The 23,529-nt window shown below is 41.0% G+C and overlaps 1 protein-coding gene across 3 annotated transcripts in view; it reads right to left on the bottom strand.

Annotated features, from left to right (window-relative positions):
• Window positions 1-23,529, bottom strand: part of Ttc27 (tetratricopeptide repeat domain 27) — a 170,925-nt gene that overhangs the window by 146,054 nt on the left and 1,342 nt on the right. For 2 of the 3 annotated variants that reach the window (XM_008849048.3, XM_029554058.1), the window contains exons 2-5: window positions 23,269-23,446; window positions 21,605-21,734; window positions 20,204-20,344; window positions 13,001-13,103 (exon numbers count right to left, since the gene is read on the bottom strand). In XM_008849048.3, the coding sequence (XP_008847270.1) occupies window positions 13,001-13,103; window positions 20,204-20,344; window positions 21,605-21,734; window positions 23,269-23,446 (552 nt within the window). The remainder of the gene's footprint in view (window positions 1-13,000; window positions 13,104-20,203; window positions 20,345-21,604; window positions 21,735-23,268; window positions 23,447-23,529) is intronic. The other variant, XM_029554057.1, reaches the window with a different exon arrangement.

Raw genomic sequence — 23,529 nt, 5'->3', positions numbered from 1 at the left:
GTGTTATGTGTGCATGGGACAATGTGAATATCAAATAGAAAATGAATGGTGACTTGGGTAGTTAACATACTGATTTATTTCTCTCTAGCTACCTGAAAACAATGGGGCCAGTGAGATGATTTAGTGGTTAAAGACACTGGCCAGTAAGCCTGACCAATCTCAGCTTGTTCCCCAAATCCACATGGTGAAAGGAGAAAACCAACTCCCCCAAAGTTGTCCTCTGACCTCCACATACTCACCATGGTACATACACGCCACCCCACTACACACACACACACACACACACACACATTAATTACTTCAAATTAAATAGGCAAAGAAAAGAAGGACAATAACCCAGCAAAAAAACATTTGAAATAAAATGACTGTAAAAGGGACTGCTTCTAGAAGGCCAGGCATGGTAGCAAACACCTTTGATGCCAGCAATCAGGATGCAGAGGCAGGTAGACCTCTGTGAATTTGAGGTCAGCTTGGTTTACATAATGATTTCCAGGCCAGCCAGGGCTACACAGTGAGACCCTGTCTCTAAAAATAAAAGAGGGCGGAATCGGAAGAGAAGTGCTAAAGAGATGGCTCAGCAGTTAAGAGTACTGGCCGCTCTTGCAGAAGACTAGGGTTCTGTTCCCAGTACCCATATGGTAGCTAACAATTGCCTGTAACTCCAATTTCAGGAGATCTGACACCTTCTTTGGCCTCTGTGGGCACTGCACACATGTGGTGTACACACATACATGAAGGTAAACATTCATATACATAAAATAAAAATAAACAGCCTGGAGTGGTGGCGCACACCTTTAGTCCCAGCCCTGGGGAGGCAGAGGCAGATGGAGCTCTGTGAGTTCGAGACCAGCCTGGTCTACGTAGTGAGTTCCAGGCCAGCTGGGGCTACAGGAAGACTCTGTCTCAAAAAGTAAATAAATACATAAATAAATACATAAATAAATAAATAAATAAAATATTAGCCAGGTACAGTGGCACATGCCTTTAATCTCATCACTCAGGAGGTAAAGAGGCAAGTGGAGCTCTGTGAGTTCCAGGCCAGCCAAGGTTACATAGGGAGACCCTATCTCAAAAATATATATATAAGCTGGGAATAGTAGTGCATGCCTTTAGTCTCAGCACTCAGGAGGCAGAGGCAGGCAGATGTCTGTGAGTTCAAAGCCAGCCTGGTCTATACAGTGAGTTCCAGACCAGCTGGGGCTACAGGGAGACCCTGTCTCAAAAGGACAAAAAGAACCCAAAAAACAAAAAGCCTGGCAGGTTTACAGAAGCCATAGTACAGGGAGGCTGCCGGAACTCAGTATATATATATATATACACACACACATATATATAAAACCAAAATAAAATAAAGGGTTCCGACCTCCATCTGTATAGCAGCTGGGATCTCAGCAGACCGCCAGAGAGTACCTATTCCCTCTCCCACCTACCTCTGGCATAGGGGCTGAGAACTCAGGGGACTGCCTGAGAGCACCTGGATCCTGCCTCCACCTGCCTCCACATGGTGTTGAGCTTCCCCCAATTGTGCCACAACCAATCCTGTGACTGGGATAGCATGAGGCCCTTCCCAAGGGACAGACATGGCTTTGGTAGGATAAAGCTGAGAGGGTGAGTTCCCACCTCCATCTGTGTAGCAGCTGGAATCTCAGCAAACTTCCAGAGAGTGCCTGTTCCTACCTCCCTATGGCATAGGGGCTGAGAACTCAGCAGAACAACTGAGAGTCCCAAAATCAGCCCCCTCTTAGGGATTTTCCCAAATTTTGCTCTTAGTTCCTACTAGTAGGGGTCCAAACCTTAGAAGGAAGCCTGAGTGTACCCGACTGGAGCCTGACTTGGGCTTCGGTGAGTGCTCCTAAATAGCTGATCTAAAGCCATCAGTTCCCTCCAAAATAAAACCTGAGAGAACCTGAAACCTGTACCAACCAGCTTTATATAACCAATAAGAAAAGGACCAAGGCACACCAATAATACAAGCAGAAGCATACTTCAACTTAATTCTCATATAAGAATCACTAAAAACAAAAGAAATTCACATGCCAAAATCACAACAAAAGAATAATAAACTGGAAAGCCGAAACACTGTGTTCCCACCAAACTCCACCAGTCCTGTAGAAGAGTTTTCTATAAGGAGAACCCCCTAGAGTTGACCCAGGACACAGAATTTAAAAGAACAATCATAAAGAGAATCAAGGAATTCAACGAATTTAAAGAACACACAAACAAACAAATCAAAGAACTAAAAGAAGACAGGGATAAACTAATGAATGAATTCACAAAAGAGAAATACTGAAGAAAACTCAGGCAGAAGTGAAGAAGGAAGTGCAAAACACAATAAGCCAACTTGGAACAACAGGGGAAAGCCTCACCACTAAAATAAATGAAATGGAAAACAGAATATCAACACTGGAGGAGAAAGTTGAAGAACTGGACCACTCAAGCAAAGATTAAGGAAAATTTTAAAAAACACAGGAATGGAATATGCAAGAGAAGTGGGACACCATGAAAAGATCAAATCTACATATCACAGGCATAGAGGAAGGAGAAGAATTTCAGGTTAATGGTATTGACCAGATCTTAAACAGGATTGTAGAAGAGAATTTCCTGAAATTAAGGAAAGACATCCCCATACAAATACAGGAAGCACATAGAACACCAAATAGACAGGATCAGAAAAGAAACTCCCCAGGACACACCATAGTAAAAACACTAAATGAGCCAGGCGTGGTGGCGTATGCCTTTAATCCCAGCACTCAGGAGGCAGAGGCAGGCGGATCTCTGTGAGTTCAAGGCCAGCCTGGTCTACACAGTGAGTTCCAGGACAGCTGGGGCTACAGGGAGACCCTCAAAAAGACCAAAAAAAAAAAAAAATTCTATTATTTTCACACCTGAAAAGGGCTAAAGGATCATTTGACAAGAAAGAAAACACTGGTTTAGAAGTAGAGTGTGGCTTGGGCTGAATCAGATAACCAGTAACAGAGGTGAACAGACAAAAATGTTAGAGTCATTAATTCTCTGGATTGTGATGATTTTTTGTGTGTGTGGGGTGTGTGTGTGTGTGTGTGTGTGTGTGTGTGTGTAAAATGTCATCAATTTTATACTTTATATATGAATACTTATTGTAGGCTAATTGAACTTAAAAACAGTAAAACACTGTTTTTAAAAAGCACTTATATGAGGCTGGAAAAACGGCTCAGAGATTAAAAGCACTGGCTGCTCTTGCAGATGGCTCAGATTTGGTTTCCACATGGTGGCTATGAACTGTCTGTAACTCAATGCCCTCTTCTGGTCTCTGTGGGTATTGCATGATACAGACGCACTTTCATATATGCAGGCAAAACATTCATAAAATAAAAATAAAGTTTTAGTCCACGTGTATAGCTAAAGACTACGTAACAAGAAACAGTGCCAGACAGGAAATACTTTCCTTTGAGTTGTTGTCCAGGGTGGTCCAAGAGACTCCCAAATGATGGACTCCCAGAACTTGAAGGTAAGATGCTACTGCCGAAGACAGAACATAGGTCAGACACAGGATTTGGAGAAAGAGAGCTTCAACTGGCATGGAAGCCATGTCCCCTGAAGGCGAGCTCTCATAGCATTGGAGGACGCTATGACAGTGCCAAGGGAAAACATCAACAGATGATCCGGCACCAGCTTCAAGACCGAATAACCACATAAACAGCCAACACAGCATATACAATTGGTACAGTAGTGGCACTTTTATCTTGGAGGCAATCAATAGCTACCTAATTTGACTAAAAGCCCACTCAAAGGGAGGAAGCTCAAGTGTGACACTGTAACATAAACTAATACACATGGCTGGAGTGGTCAGAGATCTTCAGAGAAAATCCCAAAACTCTCACATCACTAGACTAATGTGATTTTTTACTATGTGCAAAATATGTATCCTTATATTTACAAATATCCCAGTCACCACTCATCAATGAAGCTCATTTTGCAGTAGTCAGAGACTAATACCAAGTACCACACATGGACATTGTCTACGAATTGCCCCGGCCTAAGGGACACATCTGCAATGCAACCTTTACACCTAAGACTCATGGAACACAGAACAGGGATAAAGAAGAGGACACTAACGATAACAAATCAGTGGTCAATAATGATGCTCCCTCATGCAGCAGAGAGCCAGGAACACAAAAAGTCACAAATGGCCAAAGTGTAGAGATCAAGAGGGTGCACTTACCTACATGCAGGCAACACACACATACATATAAAAATAATAAATTTTTAAAAAAATTTTAGAAGAAGCACAAAAACCAGAAAAACAGATCCCAACAGAAGTGGGTATAGTGTATGTGCTTGTTCTTGGAAGCCAGAAGAGAAGGGCATTGGATCCCCTGAGGTTGGAGTTATAGGTGGCTATGAGCCACCTGATGTGAACTGAACTCAGGTCTTCTGGCCGAGCAGCAAGTGCTAAGATCTCCATTTCATTTTAAAATATACTGTTTCTTACAGAAAGACTCATTGTTTTTCCTAATAACACTTATATGTTGGCACATGCATCTCTAATCTGTATGTATCTGATTATTACTAGTCATAGTCAGTTGCACTCGGATCCTTGGCACCTGTGTAAGGATATAAAGTCATCAGGTAGATTTCAATAGTAATGTTTATCATCTCTAATTAACATGACATAAATTTTAATGCTTCCTCCTCAAATATAACTCATTTTTTAATTTGTTGACTTTTTGCGTGTGTGTATATATATCACACAAAACATCCCAAACAATCTTATTCATCTATAAAATTTTTTTAAAAAAGAATCTGCTAACTAATCGTCCTTGGACGGGACCCCTTTATTAAACTTCATCCACCCAAAGCTCAGGAACTATTGCGGAAGAGGGAGCAGAGAGATTGTAAGAGCCAGGAAGGATGGGCATGACCGTATGGAAACAGAGTCCTACAAGCTCCTGGGAACTGCTCATATGATTCTATGGCAGTGGTGTCAGCATACACAAGTCCCATGCAAACTCAGGCAGACGGCAACCCGGCATAGAACTGGGAAAATGAAGGGCAGACCCCAATCTTATCTAAAGGAATGTTGGCAACTGATTGCTGCTAGATGAAGAAGAGTTGATCTTCCTAAAACAAGGGACTCTAGATTGGATGACTAGATTCATTGGATAGACAAACACTGGGGAGTGGCTGGGGACATTGACAACACAGGGCACAGTAACAGGGATGACAGAGTATATGGGCTCCAGTGGGGGGCGGGGGGTAAGGGAGGGTGCCAGTGGGGATGGGAAGGTATAAAGATAATTAAGATTGTTTGAGATGTTCTGTATGAAATACACAAAAAATAAATAAATTTTTGAAAATATAAATAAGCCAGGCATGGTGGTGCATGCCTTTAGTCCTAGCACTTGGGAGGCAGAGGCAGGCAGATCTCTGTGAGTTCAAGGCCAGCCTGCTCTACATAGTGAGTTCCAGGCCAGCTGGGGCTACTGGGAGACCCTGTCTCAAAAAAGAACAAAGTCCAAAAAAAAGGTTTTAAAAAAAAGAAAAAGAAACCTTGGGGCTACAGAAATGGCTCAGTGGTTAAGAGCACTGGCTGCTCTTGCAGAGGACCTGAGTTTGATTCCCAGCCCCCACATGGTGACTAACAACCATCTGTAACTCCAGTCTCAGGGGAATCCAATGCCCTCTTCTGCCCTCTGCAGGCATCGCACAACACAAGCACACTTACACACATACAGGCTATAACACTCAGACACACAAAATTTATTTGAAAAAAGCACCTACATACTAGGTATGATCTCATGTTCATAAGCCCAGCACGCAGGAGACTGAGACAGGAGGATTACAGAGAGTTAAAGGCCAGCTTGGTCTATACAGTAAGGTTGAGGCCAGTCTGAGCTACAGAGTAAGATCCTGTTTAAAATGAAAATGAAGAGGCTGTAGAATTGGCTCAGCAATTAAGAGTAATGGCTCTCTTGCAGAGGACCTGGGTTCAATTTCCAGTACCCACATGAAGGCTAACAACCATCCTTAACTCCAGTTCCAGGGGAATCCAGCACCTGGGTATCTGACCTCCAAAGACATTGCACAACATGAGTGCATTTACATACATGAAGGCAAAAAAATAATATATTATATAATATATAATAAATATAAACCACTTATCTTATTCCCACTGCTATATCATCTTCAGGTCTACCTCACAAACTCGTGTGAGGAGTCAGATAATTAACACGTTTAAAGACTTAGTGTGTGCTGCTGTGTACATCATAGAAATGTTAGCCGAACTGTTACTGCTTTCTAGAATTCTGCCAACCAGCTTGGAGAAAAGCAATGGAAGCAGTGAGAGGATTTGGAGTTAGGAGCTCCAGGTCACAATTCTGACGCCTGGGCAACTTCCCTGAGTCAAGATTCTCTGTCAGATGAATGAGCTAGACAAGATGATCTCTACGGGGTCTTTCCAAACCAAAGGTTTCCAAACAGGATAAGAGCTGCATGATGGAAAAGCAGGACAGATATGGAAGCCTTAGGGAAGAACTAACAAGATTTAAGAACTGGCTCGATGTAGACAACAAAAAACAATGAGTCAACTGTGAACACAAAGTTTTTAGCTTTGGATGACTCAATAAATAAAAGAGGAGCCTGTGATCCAATACACATATATTAATTATTTTAACAAATCTGCAGGTTCTCCATGGAAACTACTATTCATGACCTTCTGGATAAAATGTCAACCAATACATTTGAAATATGAGCTAAAGCCAAAATCTCTTCTCATGAGATTATTTTAATATCATGTTAAAATGAAATCCCTGAGGATATCTATAATGAAAAGATAATTATAATTAGTACATTTGGTAACATTCATACCAAGATATCAAATTTATTTTTTTTAAATCACTAAATATACCAGTCATAAAAGAGACTAATAATCTCTTCAGCAACTCTTCTGATATATAAACAATCTAACCCCAGAGTCACAGAGCTGCTGGGAGAAGTCACAATAGGGCTGGCTCACAAAGCATTTTTAGCCTGTGTCTTCATGAATTCATCTTCAAATAGCTAAACTGCAATAATCCACCTCATGTACTACATGGAATGCATTTTCAGTATGAGATCCCACAATAAACTGTGTGGGCCCTCAGTCTCCACAATATTGTGGTTTAGTGGAACATCCCAAAGAATGCCTCACATTGTGCTGAAGAATGTGCACCTAGGTTCTAGCCTTGCTTTCATGGACGTGCTAGCCCAGCAGAGCTATACTGGCACTATGACAGGCTCCATCTCACTGCACATACTGATGCAACATTCCCAGATAAGAAGATCTCAGATGTTCATAAAATCCTTTGCTGATGTCTCACAGGCTGAAAAAATTTCTGCCAACTTTTTGATGATCCTTCAAGGGTAATATTTCAAATATAATATCCTCCTGGGGACACTGAACAGTATTTCAGTTGTAACTGACTGGTCTACATTTGGGTCAAATCCCAGAGCACATTTTTAAAATAAAATTATTTATGAAGTATTACAATTTTAGTATCTACAGACCTATTTAGATATATCCAAAATGTCTAATTACATCTAGTCACCCATTTATGACTAAAGTGAAAAATGTTGATTAGCATAGGACAGCAACATAAAAATCTTAGTGCAAGGCAAACGATATGCTAAAATCCACTGGAAAACAAGGAGGCCACTGGGGAATGAGTCATATGGAGTCCAATTTTCCAGTTATCATAGTTAACCATTTCTGCTTTTGAACTGAATTTTAACTTCTAGAAAAAAATTCTGTCTAAAGCACATCTAGTTCATTACCTTTTTCTAAAAAGATAATGTCTTTTTCTTTTCCTTAATAAGTGTCATCCTTAAAAAGATTAGTCACTGAGATATGGCCATAAGTACTAGTAAAGATGTGGCCACAAGTACTAAATGTCGTAACATGGGACAATATGGAAGGGGAATTAATGTTAACTATAATAATGCATCAAATTAGACTTCCTTTAAAAGCAAAAAAAAAAAAAACTCAGTAACCTCTGGCTTTTTTATTCAGTCATCAGTTTCCCATAAAAGCACAGAGTCAGCCTGTAGTGGTACACACCTTTAATCACAGAGGCAGAGGCAGGTGGATCTCTGTGAGTTCAAGGCCAGCCTGGCCTATATAGTGAGCTCCAGGCCAGCTGGGGCTACAGGGAGCCCGTGTCTCAAAAAACACCAAAGAGAAAGACCAAAGAAAAGCATGATGAACATAAGTAATTCTGTAATAGCCTATGGAGTTTAATTATGCAGTTAGAATACTACCATTTTATAAAATGAAGGAGGGGACTGAATTTTCATTTCATTTTCTTTCAAATACTTTCTGAATCCTTAGGGAAAATCTACTTTGCTTCCCATTACTGTCAGTGACACTCAGCTCATCGCTGGCTTTCCAAATGTCACCTGACTTCATGAACTACAAGGCTGTTCACTCACATTGCTCTTTATAGAAGATGTGATGGCGTGAATGGAGGAGACCAAATTCACATCACTTTCTTACTGAAACTAAAAGAAAAACATGTTGCTGGCTAAATGGGCACTGGGTCTTCATTTCCTCCAGGGTCTGCTTCACCCTTCATTTTGAAGAGAATGACACACCTCTCATCTGAATAAGAACACTATTGAGAAAATTCAAAGTTCCATACAGTATTAATTAGGATCATAATATTTCACTTTTTTTTTTTTTTTTTTTTTTTTGGTCTTTTTGAGATAGAGTTTCCCTGTATCCCTAATCGGCCTGGAACGTGCTTTGTAGACCAGGCTGGCCTAGATCTCAAAGGTTTACTAGGATACAACGGGTGTGCCACCACACCCAGCCCAGTATTTCACTTTTTTAAAAAATCCTTGTCCAGACATTAACTCAGACAGAAACTCTTATAGAGATGAAAGACAATTATTCCCAGATATTGACATTACTACTGGGGCCGGAGAGATGGCTCAGCAGTTAAGAGCACTGAGTGCTCTTGCAGAAGACCCGAGTTCAAGTCCCAGCACCCACATGGAGGCTACGAACTGTCCTTAAGTCCAGTTCCAAGGAAATCCAAAGCCCTCCTCTGACCTCCATGGTATTGCATGACACGGGTGCACTCACATACATGCAGGCAATACATTCATACACATAAAATAAAAATAATAAATAAAATATTTTGGGCTGGCCGTGGTGGCGCTCGCCTTTAATCCCAGCACTTTGGAGGCAGAGGCAGGTGGATCTTTGTGAGTTGGAGGCCAGCCTGGTCTACATAGTGAGTTCTAAGCCTCCTGGGGCTACAGAGAGACCCTGTCTCAAAAAGACAAAAATAAATAAATAAACAAGTAAAGTATTTTTTAAAAAAACATTACTACTCCCCCAAATTTCTAAATACTAAGTCAGTGTCTCTGTTATTATTCAACAAGTATTATTTACATTTTTCCCTGTACCACTCTATGTAGAAAGAAGTAAGCCAAGGCCTTTTTTCAGAAAAAAAGATAACCTGTTTTGTTACTTAAGAAATATTGTTGTGGGGCTGGAGAAACGGCTCAGTGGTTAAGAGCACTACTCTTGCAGAGGACCCAGTTCTTTTCCCAGCCCCCACATGGCAGCTAACAACCACATGTAACTAGAGTTCCAGATAATCCAACACCCTTTCCTGGTCTCTGTAGGTAGGCACCAGGCATGCACATGGTACATATACATACATGTAGGCAAACACTCATACATATAAAAAAAAATCTCAAGAAAGAAGAAAGGAGTGGAGGGAGGGAGGAAGAAGAAGGGGAAGGGGGAAGAGGAGGGAAATGTTGTTAGGCTGGTGAGAGCTGGGACCCACATGGTGGACAGAGAGAGCCAACTCCCAAAATTTGTCCTCTGACCTCTACTCAAATGCCGTGGTACACATGTGCATCCCACACACATGCCAATATAAATAACTGTAAAAAAAAAAAAAAAAAAAGGGGGGGGGGTTGTTTGTTTGTTTTGGTCTTTTTTGAGACAGGGTCTCCCAGTAGCCCCAGCTGTCCTGGAACTATGTAGACCAGGCTGGCCTTGAACTCACAGAGATCTGCCTACCTCTGCCTCCCTAGTGCTGGGATTAAAGGCATGCGCCACTACACCCAGCATTTTGGGGGGGGGGGGATGAAAGAAATATTGCATAGAAAAGTAAATTAATTGGCTTTGTTTTTGTTATAGTTGTTTTGTTTTGGGGCAAGGTCTTACTATGTTACCCAGGGTAGGATAGAACTTCTGGGCTTAAGAGATTATCCTACCTGAACCCCCAAGTAGCTGGGACTACAGGTGCACACTACTATATTGATCTACTATCCCAAGACAGATATACATTCCAGGGCAGAATAATTTTTTGACATATACTCAGTGTTTAAGTTCTTGTAGTTTAATATTCTCTTACTTGTTCCACATGCTGATATTTCCCTTACCTTCTTTTTTGTTTGTTTGTTTTCAGTTTGGTGCAGTTTTGGGTTTTGAGTTTAAGATTTGGGGTTTTGGATGTGGTTTGGTTTTGGTCTTTTTGAGACATGGTCTCCCTGTAGTCCCAGCTGGGCTGGAACTTGCTATGTAGACCAGGCAGGCCTCAATCTCACAGAGATCCACCTACCAATGTCTCCCATGTACTGGGACTAAAGGTGTGTGCTACTAAGCCCAGTTCCTTACTTGCTTTTAAATCCAGTACAGATATTTATTTTACCTAAAGACAACATGATTATGTATTTCTGTGTAGAATAAAACAAAAGTTGGAAAATTAGTTTCAACCAATGACCTAACTCAGCCGTATTACTGTGCAAACTACAATCCTCCCCAGTATATGCTGCCCGAGCTTGCTGATATAGTTAATCCTTGAAGAAAACAGATTATCAGAAAAACTCAGGTGGCTCCTGCAATGAGTACACATGTCTTCAAGAGCATGTTGCCTCCACCAAAGATGTTTGGATGTCGCATCTCCAAAGCAAAGCCAGCCACCACATCTGCACACATGTTTACATCTGCAATATACTAAGGATAGGAAAGGAATATGGACCTTAGAATGAGACACATCTAATATCAAATATCATCACTGTAAATCAGACATTTAATTACCAAGTGAAGTTCATTTGTACTCAAATATTCCTTCACTACAAGAGGGTTGCTTTTGTTTTGGTTTGTTTGGCAATTTGGGCCAAGAAAAGTCATTCTAAAAGCAGGGAGACACTGGAAGCAAGTGTCAAGGTACCCAAAGTTCTCCTCTCTTCAACATGTATTCCTAGGAAATACCAGAGGTACCTACATAAGGCAGGAGGAGACACAGCAAACATGCCTGATTTTTAAAAAAAAATTTTTTTTAATTTATTATTTTTATATTTTGTGTATATGTGTATTGCCTGCATGTAGGTAAGTGCACCCGTGTCATGCAATGCCCTCGGAGAACAGAAGAAGCCGTCAGATCCCCTGGAACTGGAGTTACAGTTGTTAGCTGCCATGTGGGTGCTGGGATTCAAACCCAGGTCTTCTGCAAGAACAGTCAGTGTTCTTAACCAGTAAGCCATATCTCCAGCCCCACATGCCTGCTTTATAATTAATTACTTGGTAAATTTTTCATTCATGTTTTAGGAAATTCTGTTTGATGTTATACACTATTAAAACAATAAGGCAAATATAAAACTATCATTCCATTGTCATCTTCAATAAAATGTATTTCTATCAAATTTTTATTTACTTATTTTTATTTTATGTGTATGAGTGTTTAGCCTGCATGTATGTAGGGACACAATATGCATGCAATGCCTGCAGAGGCCAGAAGAGGGTGTCAGATCTCCTGGAACTGGAGTTACAGATGGCTACAGGTGGCTGAGTTACAGGTGGTTGTTAGCCACCACTTGGGTGCTGGAAAGCAAACCCAAGTCCCCTGCAAGAACAGCCAGTGCTCTTAACCACTGAGCCATCTCCCCAGCATCTCAAATTTTTTTAATTAAGTGTTTCTTCTGGTTCTCAATACATATCAGGATAAAAAACTTTCTATTATGAGTATAATTTAGCTCAATTTATTCCAGCTTGTTAGGCCTTTTAAAAATAATAATTGCAGCCAGGCATAGTGGCACACACCTTTAATACCAGCACTTGGGAGGCAGAGGCAGGTAGATCCTTGTGAGTTCAAGGCCAGCCTGGTCTACATAGTGAGTTCAGGTCAGCTGGGACTACAAGGAGACCCTGTCTCAAAAAGACAAAAAAAAATAAAATAATAATAATAATAATAATAGTAATAATAATAATTGCCTGGCATAGTGACACACAGCTTAAATTCCAGCACTCAGTAGGCACAGGCAGGCAGATCTCTGTGAATTGGAGGTCAACCTGGTCATATAACAAGTTCAAGGCCAGCCAGGGGGGGGCTACAAAGTAAGACCTTGTTTCAAAACTTTATATAATAATAACAACAAACGGAGTTTATGTTTGTTTCCAATTCAATTTTTTAGAGTGAAAAACAAAAGAAAATATTAAAATACTTTTAAATAATTTCTGATAAAAATAACAGTGACCTATATAGAATAAATAATCTAAGTAACTAATATAAATGAAAGTGATTGTCTTTTTTAAAACTCAGAAGACCAAAATGTGAGCAGTAGATGTAGTTCAGTGGTAGCACACCTGCCTAGCATGTGTAAGGCCCTGGGTTCAATGCCCAATACCACAAAAAACGGGGAGGAGGGGAATTCAACACGCTGGCACCTAATAATATGTGATATTTCCCATCTAAAACAAAAAGAAACAGGCCAGGTGTGGTGATGCAGGCCTTTAATCCCAGCATTTGGAAGGCAGAGGCAGAGGCCAGCCTGATCTACACAGTACGTTCCAGCCCAGATCCCTACATCCCGCTAAATAAAGGTGGAAAGAAAACCTACTCCATAAAATTGTCCTCTGACCTCCACGCCCATATGCACATGTCATATATGCATGTGCACCCACATACACACAGACACAATAAAAAAATTAATAATAATAAAAAAATTTTAATCTGCTACATACCTTGATCAATACGGTCTTCAGCAAGAGCAAAAAGCTGCACGGAGCGCTCCTCAAGCAACTGTTGATGAATATTCACGTATCTCAAAGTCCACCATGGCAAGCTCTACAAAAAAGCACCAGGGAAGCTCAAGGGCACTTAAGAAAAAAGTTTATACTAAGACTAATTTTTAGAATAGTTTTACAGTCAGGGGCTAGAGATGGCTCAGAGGGTAAGAGCACTGACTGCTCTTGCAGAGGACCTGTGTTCAATTCCCAGTACCCACATGGCAGCTACAAACCATCCTTAACTCCAGTTCCAGGGGAATCCAATGCCCTCTTCTGACCTCCACAGCAGTGCACGACACGGGTGCACTCACATCCATGCAAACAATAGACTCATACACATAAAAAAAATAAAAATAATAGCCAGACGTGGTGGCACATGCCTTTAATCCCAGCACTTGGGAGGCAGAGGCAGGCAGATCTTTGTGAGTTCGAGTCCAGCCTGGTCTACATAGTGAGTTCCAGGACAGCTGGGGCTACAAGGAGACCCTGTCTCAAAAAAAACAAAAAAAAATAAATAAAAATAATAAACAATATATTTTAAAAGGATATTTTTACATTCATAAAACATTGCTAAATAAACTTAAATCATTCAGTGCTATGCTTCCAGTACCACCAAAACCTAATTCCACATCTTTCATTAGCCACATGAGCTTTCTGATATCACAACAAACTTACCATTTCCACCTTAAAATGACTGCTGCAAGCATCCTACTCTACCATGGTACTCTACCCTCATTATGACCCAACTGCCAACAGCTTGACTAATACACAGACTGAGCACACAATAGCTTTTTCTTTTACTCTCTGATGCTTGTTCTTAGCTTGGTCAATACATTCGGGTCAGTGCACCTAGGCTTGATTCCCAGCACCTATTTGGTGGCTAACAACCATCCATAACTCCAGTTCCAGGGGATCCAACCCCCCTTTAGACCTCCAAAGGCTTTGAATGACATGGATGCACTTACATAAATGTAGGCAATACACTCATACACAGAAAATAAAAATAATAAAATAAAAAGAAGAGGACAAGGGCTGAGGAGATGCCAAGTGGGTAAGAGCAACTGCTGCACAGGCACAGAGACCTGAGTTTGAATCACTGGCACCACATATAATGGTGAATGTACTTGTAACCCCAGCATCAGGTATGGGACAGGCAGATCCCAGGAGCTTGTTGGTCAGTCAGTCAGTCAGCAGAAACAGGTTTAGATTCAGTGAAAGGCCCTGTTCTCAAGGGAATACAGAAAAGAGCAATACAGAAAGATACCTAATGTCCCACTCTGGCCTCCATACGTGTGGGCACAGGCATCCATGCACAGACCCAACCCCTCCATACACACACACAAATAAAAAAAAAAGAAAGAAAAGAAAAAGAACAAAAAATAATGAGCCAATATGGAAGCAGTGGACATCTATAAACCCAGCACTGGGCAAGTGGCGACAAGGGGACTTGGAGCTCACTGACCAACCTGTCTAGTCAAATCAATGGGATCCAGACTCTGTAAGAGAGCCTGTCTCAAAAAATAGATAATTAAGGTGGACAGCAATTAAGAAGACACCCAATGTTGACCTCTGGCCTACACGGGCACACACACTTGCACACACACACATGCACGCACGTATGCACACATTCATGTGCACCTGTATGCATGCATATATGCATACACCCACACAAACATGCACATACAACATACACATATGCACACATTCATGTACCCACTTGCATGCACCCACATAAACATGCACATACAACACACACGTGCACACATTCATGTGCACCCACATGCGTGTATACACCCAGAAGAACACGCACATACCATAACACATACACACATACCCTCTCTCTCGTTCTCTCTCACATTCTCTCCTCTACTGCTGCAATCTCATCCTCCTCTACAAAAAGCCATAATGAAGGTTTAGTGTTCTGGACATTCTTCTCCAGGTATTCATGGCTACATTAGCATACACTGCAAGTTATAATGGCTATTGTAATCGAATCACTGAAATACCAGCTATGAGCATGCACTGAGCCATCTAAATTACAATTAGCCAGGCATGGTGGCTCATACCTACAATCCCAGATCCCAGCACTCACTCAGTAGACAGAGGCAGGAAGATCACAAGTTCAAGATCAGCTTTGGCTATGTTGTGAGTCCCTGCCTCAAAAAAATGATAATACTATTGAATTATATTAGACAAAGCTGTTAAAAAACTAATTTTTCTGTTTTAGTAGCAATCACTAGTAATGGACCATGCCTAGTTACCAAAAGCATCTTTTCACTTGAATGTAATTTCTCATTTGATTAAGGGGTGCCCTTCTAGCCAAGCCTGATGACACCCGTCTGTATTCTCAGCCAATTGGGAGACTAAAACAGAAGGATCACAATTTCAAAACCCACCTGGGCTACATAGTGAGGTCAAGGCCAGCCTAGACAATCTGGTGAGACCCTATCTTAAAATTAAAAATGACAGGGTTAGATAAGAGCTCAAAGGCAGAACCTTGCCTAACAGTGCCAGGCCCTAAATTTAATCCTCAGTACCATACAGAGGGAGAAGGGTCACCTTCTAAACTGCTAGCCCAGCTGTTACAATGATGAAACCACGAAACCACAATGAATTCTGACTCCAGGACGAAATCCTTTCTAATGATTAATGCTGGTTTTTTCAACCCACTGAAGGCAGTGTAGAATTATCTAAGAGGAAGGAATTTTCAAATAATTTTTAATTTCATTCCCTGAGGAATTTTGCTCTTTTCCTGTCCCAAAGGCCAATGAAGCTGGTCTACATTCCAGTTATCCCTCTGTCTGCTGTCGGCAACAAGGGAGTCAGGCGTGGCTGCTCATTCATTCCCTTCTAGACATGGAAATTGAGTTGTCTCTAGTCAAAAAGATTACCTTCTTCTTTTTTTGGAGGTGGGGGTTCTTTTCAGACAGGGTCTCCCTGTAGCCCCAGCTGGCCTTGAACTCACAGAGATCCACCTGACTCTGCCTCCCAAGTGCTGGGATTAAAGGCTTGCGCCACCATGCCTGGCTACCAGGATATAGAGATCCACCTGCTTCTCCCTCCTGAGTGCTGGGATTAGAGGTGTGCTTGGCCCTTCAAATGGTATTTAACATATCACTGGTTGTTCTTACAGAAGAGCTGGGTTCGAATCCCAGCACCCACATGGCAGCTAACAACTGTTCCAGGGGATCCGACAGCCTCTTCTGTCTTCCGCAGGCATTGCATGACGTGGGTGCACTTACCTACATGCAGGCAATACAGGCACACACACATAAAATAAAAATAACAAAAAATAAAAAAATTTTAAAAAAGTTTTGACCAACAAAACTCAAAAGTGTTTGATTCATTCATGGGTGACAAATAATAATACATTGCCCTTGGCAGCCTCATACCTTGGTGATGCTTTCTTCAGAATAAAAGGAAGAGCCTGTAGGACCATTTAACTCTGATCAACTGGGGGAAAACTTTTTTATCCAAGCTATTATCACTAAAGACAGGCTTCATATCTGCTAAGACACGGTGAAATTCACCCATTAAAACTCATTCTTCAAAAAAACTCTTTCTAAACCAGACGTGGTGGCACCTGCCTTTAATCCTAGCTAGCACTGTGGGGACAGAGGCAGATGAATCTCTATAAGATTGAGGGCAGCCTGGTCTATATAGTGAGTTCCAGGCCAGTGGGAGCTACAGGGAGACCCTGTCTCAAAAAGACAAAAAAAAATTTGATCAAAACACCTTATATGCATGTATGAAATTCTCAATAAAGTTTTTGTAAAAGTTTAAAAAAAAAAATCTTCCTAAGCCATGCGCAATCCCAGCACTTGGGAGTTGAAGGTAGTTCAAGGTCATCCTTAATTTAAACACAGTGAAGAGGAAGTAAGCTTGGATATGTGAGATGTGAGATCAAGTCTCAAAAAAAAATGTTCTAGTACAGTTCACTCAGGTTATCCTGAGAAATGTCAAGAGGCATGTCTTCCCTTCTTAACTCATCTTTCAAATAAAGTCACTACTTAAACTTAAATGCAAGTCCATACATAGGAGAAAACACATGTACATTTTCCATTTAGTAATACTGTCAGGGCTAGAGAGCTGGCTCAGTGGTTAAGAGCACCAAGTGCTCTTGCACAGGACCAAGGTTTAGTTCCCAGCACTCACGTGGCAGTTGACTATTGTCCATAGTTCCAGTTGCAGATGATCTGACACCTTCTTCTGGCCTCCACAGGCATTGCATGTGTGTGGTGCACTTATATACATGTAGGCAAAACACTTGTAACACCAAAAATAAAAATTAATGAATAAGCCAGGTGTGGTGGCACACGCCTTTAATGCCAGCACTAGGGAGGCAGAGGCACTGTGAGTTCAAGGTCAGCTTGATCTGCTATAGGGAGACCCTGTCTCAAAAGACCAAAGAAATTACTAAAATTTTAGAGCCAGAAGCAGTGGAAAATGCCTTTAATCCCAGCACTCAGGAGGCAGAGATAGGCAAATCTCTTGGAAATAGAGGCCAACCTGGTCTACAAAGCCAATTTCAGGCCAGCTCTGGCTAAAGAAAGACCCTATTTCAAACATCAACAAACCTTCTTGAGGCTGGAGAGATGGCTCAGTGGTTAAGAGCACCAGCTGCTCTTGCAGAGGACCCAAGTTCAGTTCCCAGTACCCTCATAGTAGCTAACAACCACCTGTAACTCCAGGTCCAGGGGATCCAACAGGCCACCACAGGCACTGCACCCACATGATGCACTTACACGCAGGTAAAACACACATACACATAAATAAAAATAAATAAATTTTTAAAGAAATACTGTGCCAGGGGCTGGAAAGATGGTTCAGCAGTTAAGAGCACTGGCTGCTCTTGCAGAAGACCCAGGTTTGATTCCAAGCACCCACATGATAGCTAACAACCATCTGTAACTCCTGTTCCAGGGGCTCTGATGTCCTCTTCCAGCCTCTGTGGCATTCACTGCAAGAATGCGGTACACCCATATACAGGTAAAACACTTGTACACATAATATAAAAATAAACTAATTTTAATAAACTTTTAGATGTGCATGGTGCCACAAGCCTTTAAGCCCAGCACTCAGGAAGCAGAGGCAGGCAGATGACTTTGAGATTGAGGCCAGCCTGGGACAGTCTATCGAATTCCAGGCCAGCTGGGGCTACAGGGAGACCTTGTCTTAAAAAAAGAAAAAAAATTTTAAAAGGAAAGAAAAAAAAAAGAAAGAGGGATGGAGGAAGGGGGAGGGGGGAGGGAAGGAAATATTATGCTTGTTTCTGGAAGGGTTGTAGTCTTGTTTCCTTGCTGTTTTAAGATGATGTGGCACTAATTCCCAGGCTGCACTTGAACTCCTTGGCTCAAGCAGTTTTCCTTCCAGAGCCTCCTGAGTACCTGGGACTACAGGCACATGCCACCACACCTAAATAAAACAGCGTACTTTAAATTTTTTTTTCAGGCAACACTTAAAAATTGGGAAATTTCATATATTTAGACTCTACTTCTGACAATATAAGGCCTGCATCAAAGTATGTTGCAGCTGTGGGAGAAGGGTCGACCAAATACAGCTTGCTGCTTGTTTTTGTACAAGAACCAAAAATGGGTTTTACATCATTGAAAAAAAAAAAATCAAGAACTTTGTGCCATATGAAAAGTGTATGAAATTTGAATTCCAGTGGTATACATAAAGCTTTTTTGAACACAGCTCAACCCATTTGCATATCATGACTGCTCTTGCACTATCACACAGACTTCGCACCCCAAGCTGATAACAACTCTAACTCCAGGGACCTTTGTGTCTCTCTAGCAGTTTGTGTCACTCCTAGTGCTTAACTGCTTCTTCTACAACTGTTTCTCCTCACTAAGTTTATATGTGACCTGAAGAAACCACACAGCAGTCAGTAAATGCTCTACTAAATTTAACCCAAAGAAAAGAAACAAGGACTGATGAGAGCCAGAAGAGGAAATTCAGATTCAGCCCATTCTCACTGCTTAGCTGAATAGATGCAAGGCCATGAATGACGCATTAAAAGCTTGAGATTCTAAGAACAAACGTGTCTCCCTCCCTCTCCCTTTCTCTTTCTTGATCTCGCTTTCTCTCTCTCTACTATTAAAGAGATTCCATACAGTCTCATACAAAATTAATCTCAGAAGAGAAGAAAACTTTTTACTTTTTTTTTTTTTGCCTCCCAAATGCTGGGATTAAAGGTGTGCAACACCACACCCAGATTTTTTTTTTTTTTTTGGTCTTTTTGGGACAGGATCTCCCGGTAACCCCAGCGGGCCTGGAACTCACAAAGATCCGCCTGCTTCTGCCTGATTTTTTTTTTTTTAATTTAGTATCTTGGGGCTGGAGAGACGACTCAGCAGTTAAGAGCACTAGCTGCTCTTGCAAAGGACCTGACTTCGATTCCCAGACACCCACATAGCAGGTAACAACCATCCTTAACTCCAGTTCCAGGAGATCCAACACTTTCTTCTGGCCTCCATGGGCTTACATGACATAGGTGCACTTACATACATGCAGGTAATACACTCATACGCATGAAATAAAATAAATAAATTTTTTTTTTTAAGTTTAAAATTCAGGGACTAGAGAGATGGCTCAGCAGTCAAGAACACTGACTGTTCTTGCAGAAAACTTGGGTTCGAATCCCAGCACCTATATGGCAGCTAACAACTATCCGTAACTCCAGTTCCAGGGACTCCAACAGCCTCTTCTGACCTCCTCGGGCATTGCACGACACGGGTGCACTTACCTACATGCAGGCAAAACACACATACACATAAAATTAAAATAAAATATTAAAAAAAAAAAAAAAGAAGAGACATTTAAAAAAAAAAAAAGTTTAAACTTCAGTATCTCAGCCGGGCGTGGTGGTGTACACCTGTAGTCCCAGCACTCAGGAGGCAGAGGCAGGCAAAGCTCTGTGAGTTCAAGGCCAGCCTGAATCTACATAATGAGTTCCAGGACAGCTGGGGCTACAGGGGGACCCTGCTTCAAAAAGACAAAAAAATAAATAAATAAAATAAAATTCAGTATCTCAAAGAAGACTCAGAAAACAAGGCACACCAAGGACCTTGTCAGCATCACACCTACAGTCTGATGCTAACAGGCACAGATGTGAGACCCTCATGTGATACTTGGAGCCCTCCCTTGTCTTACCTGGATAGCTGTCAGTTTATGTCTGACAGACACTAGGATAATGCGTGCTATCAGCAGCAACACGGGCTTCGAGGTCAGGCTGTAGACTGATTCAGCATCTAGAGTAAGCAAGCTCAGAATAGCCGCATCCAGTCTTCTGACCTGAAAAAAATGTGTAAGGTAAGATGATATAACTTAACAAAATATTCATCGTTACATGTCATAACAGATATTTCAACCAATTCAGCTTGAAATAAGAATATTAAATTATTACACAGCAATTTATACTAGACACAACCATAATATTGAAAATGTCAACAGAGAACTACAAATCCATCCTGCCCTGTCAGATAACCACACATACACTCCAAATGCAGAACGGGAACCCAACCAAAATGTCAAATTAAGGAAGAAATAATTGGTTGGGTACATGGTATGCACCAGTAATTCCAAATACCCAAGAGATTGAGGCAGGAACATCCTTCAGTCCAGAAGTTCCAATAGGTAGCCTTAACTGTATGTATGTTGTGAGGTCCAAGGGCCTCCTCTATCCTTGTCAAGTGAAGTATAGTGATTAGAATCTTAAATCCAAAGGTTCAAGGCCAACTTAACCAACATAATAGGACCCAGTGTCAAAAATATTAAAAACTATCTGGATGTGGTGGCGCACACCTTTAATCCCAGCACTTGGAAGGCAGAGGCTGGTGGATTTCTGAGTTCAAGGCTAGTCTGGTCTCCATAGTGAGTTCCAGGCCAGCTGGGGCTACAGGGAGACCCTGTCAGATGCCCCCTTCTGACCTCTGTGCCGCACAGGCAGACATGGGTACACTTATACACACTCAGGCAATACATTCATACACATAAAAAATAAAAATAATAAATATTTTTTAATTAAAAAAATTCTTTAGTGCTAGACGTGGTGGTGCATGCCTTTAATCCCAGCACTTGGGAGGCAGAGGCAGGCTATCTTTGTGAGTTCAAGGCCAGCGCAGAAACACCGAGTTTTAAAATAAGAACTACTGTTTACGGATGCAAAAACTAAAAAAAAAAAAAAAAAAAAAAAAAAAATTTTTAAAACATTTAGGGAAAGCCATCAGAAGCTCTGCTCTCTGACAGTGGTTGTATTCTCTCTCTCTCAAGCTAGGTGGTAAGTACAAAGCAGAAACATACTCTGTGTGTCTGTGTGATATGCATGCACATGATGGACAGGGGTATGATATGTGCATGTATGTCTCTGTAAATTCGTGTGAGTCAGGCACAGCAGCCATGTGAAGGTCAGAGGATCAATGAATAAGCTTTCTTAGTAATTTGCACAAACCACAAAGTCATGTATCTTTCCTATCTATTGTTAACTCCAGTTTACAAACAATGTCTGATAAAAATAGCATAAAAAATTACACATAACATTTTCAAGAAGCATACCTCACTGAGCTGCTCAAACAAAACAGATGGCAAGATATCCTGAGGGTGCAAGTCCCCCGGCGGCCCGGTCCAGTTCTCCTGAACAAAAAACTGCAAGCTGCTGACACCAAGCAGGAAGAGCAGCCGCTGTCTGCAAACGAGAAGGGAAACAAGTATCAGGCACTGCTGCCGAAATTTCAGGCATACTACTTTATTTCAATTTTATGATGAAAAAGCTGTCAAACAATCACTACTGAGACTATCCTAATATATAAAAAAATATATGCAAAAACTATCTCTGAAACTTAAATCATATCTTCACTGTCCAATAGATTAATGAGCCACATGAGGCTTTTAAATTTAAATTAAATGTAAATTTAATTTGAATTTAAAATGTAATCCCCTAGTCACACGGTCCGTATTTCACATGCTCAAACACCAAATATGGTGAGTGGCTGCTGTCCACAGGAGACACAGAATACCCCCACATCAGAAAATTCTCTTTGAGAGTACTGATTTAAGTCTGTTTGAAGTACCTGGACTTTTGCTCATATTTTAGTTAACAGTTCTGAAATTGCCAAAAGATGTAAGAAAAACTGACTTTATATAAACAAAAATTAATCATAAAAAAGCTCCTCTTCCACAATGGTCCCTGAGCCCTGGATGGGTGTAGCTCAATACAGGAGTCCTGTCCAAGGACCAGCATTCTACAGACTCTGAGTCTCTATACTTTGGCCATTTGTGACCATTTGTGTTCCTGGCCCTCTGTTGTATTAGAAGTATATCTCTCCATAATATAAAAATAGCAAAATTCAAAATATATTTACACATTGAAAGGAGTGAAGTTACGGCTAGCATCTACCAGACCTATGCTTTTGGAAGCTTAGCAGTTACTGGCCATGAATGTGTCATTCTCATGTACAAAACTCTTTTTGATCCTATACCATTTTCTTTTATCATTCTGGAAGGTCTTCTAGACCAGAGACTTTACATAGATTATTTGGGATATCAGGAATCCAAATTCCTCAACAACTGCCAAATATCAGCCCCTTACAATGCCAAGGTAGCATTAAAGTATTAAAAGTGAGTTAATTCCAGCACTCAGGAGGCAGAGGCAGGTGGATCTCTGTGAGATGAGGCCAGCCTGGTCTACATATTAAGTTCCAAGCCAGCTGGTGGTAATAGGGAGACCCTGTCTCTTTTTTTTTTTAAAAAAAAAAAAAAAAAAAAAAAAAAAAAAAAAAGTGTGGGGCTGGAGAGATGGCTCACTGATTAAGAGCACTGGCTGTTCCTGTAGAGGACCTGGGTTTGATTCTCAGCACCTTCATGGTGCTGTAACTGAATAAACAACCATCTGTAACTCCAGTTCCTGGGGATCCAATGCCCTCTGACCTCTGCCGGCATTGCATGACATGGGTGCACTTACACACATGCAGGCAATACACTCATACACATAAAACAAAAGCATAAATAAATTTTTTTGGTCTTTTTGAAACAGGGTCTCCCTGTAGTCCCAGCTATTGTGGAATTTACTATATAGACCAGGTTGGCCCTAAACTCACAGAGATCCACCTGCCTCTGCCTCCGGAGTGCTAGGATTAAAATAAATTAAGGAGTTCCACCTTAAAAAAAAAAAAAAAAAACACAATGTGTTTCTCTATAAAGTTTCATATAAAACTGAATACCTTTCAATTTCATCCAAATCTGTGGAGCAATCCAGGAATGTTATTATCTGCTTCTCCAGGTAATTGTCAATCTTTTCTTCAGGCATCATTGTTGAATTTAAAATATCTTGTGTCACTGAATGTAAGAACACAGCCTCATAGTTCCCTTCTAACAGCAATTGTAAGAAAACTCCAGTATCTGTAATATTAAAAATTAGTCCAGTAATCCAAAAGCATTTTAATAGCATAAGTGATAATCTGTCATATGTATATATATATATA

The sequence above is a fragment of the Nannospalax galili genome, unplaced genomic scaffold, assembly GCF_000622305.1.
Source record: "Nannospalax galili isolate Female #2095 unplaced genomic scaffold, S.galili_v1.0 scaffold344, whole genome shotgun sequence".
Classification (NCBI taxonomy): Eukaryota; Metazoa; Chordata; class Mammalia; order Rodentia; family Spalacidae; genus Nannospalax; species Nannospalax galili.
The sequence above is the reverse complement of the archived record's forward strand: the minus strand, read 5'-3'. Positions and strand labels throughout refer to the sequence as shown.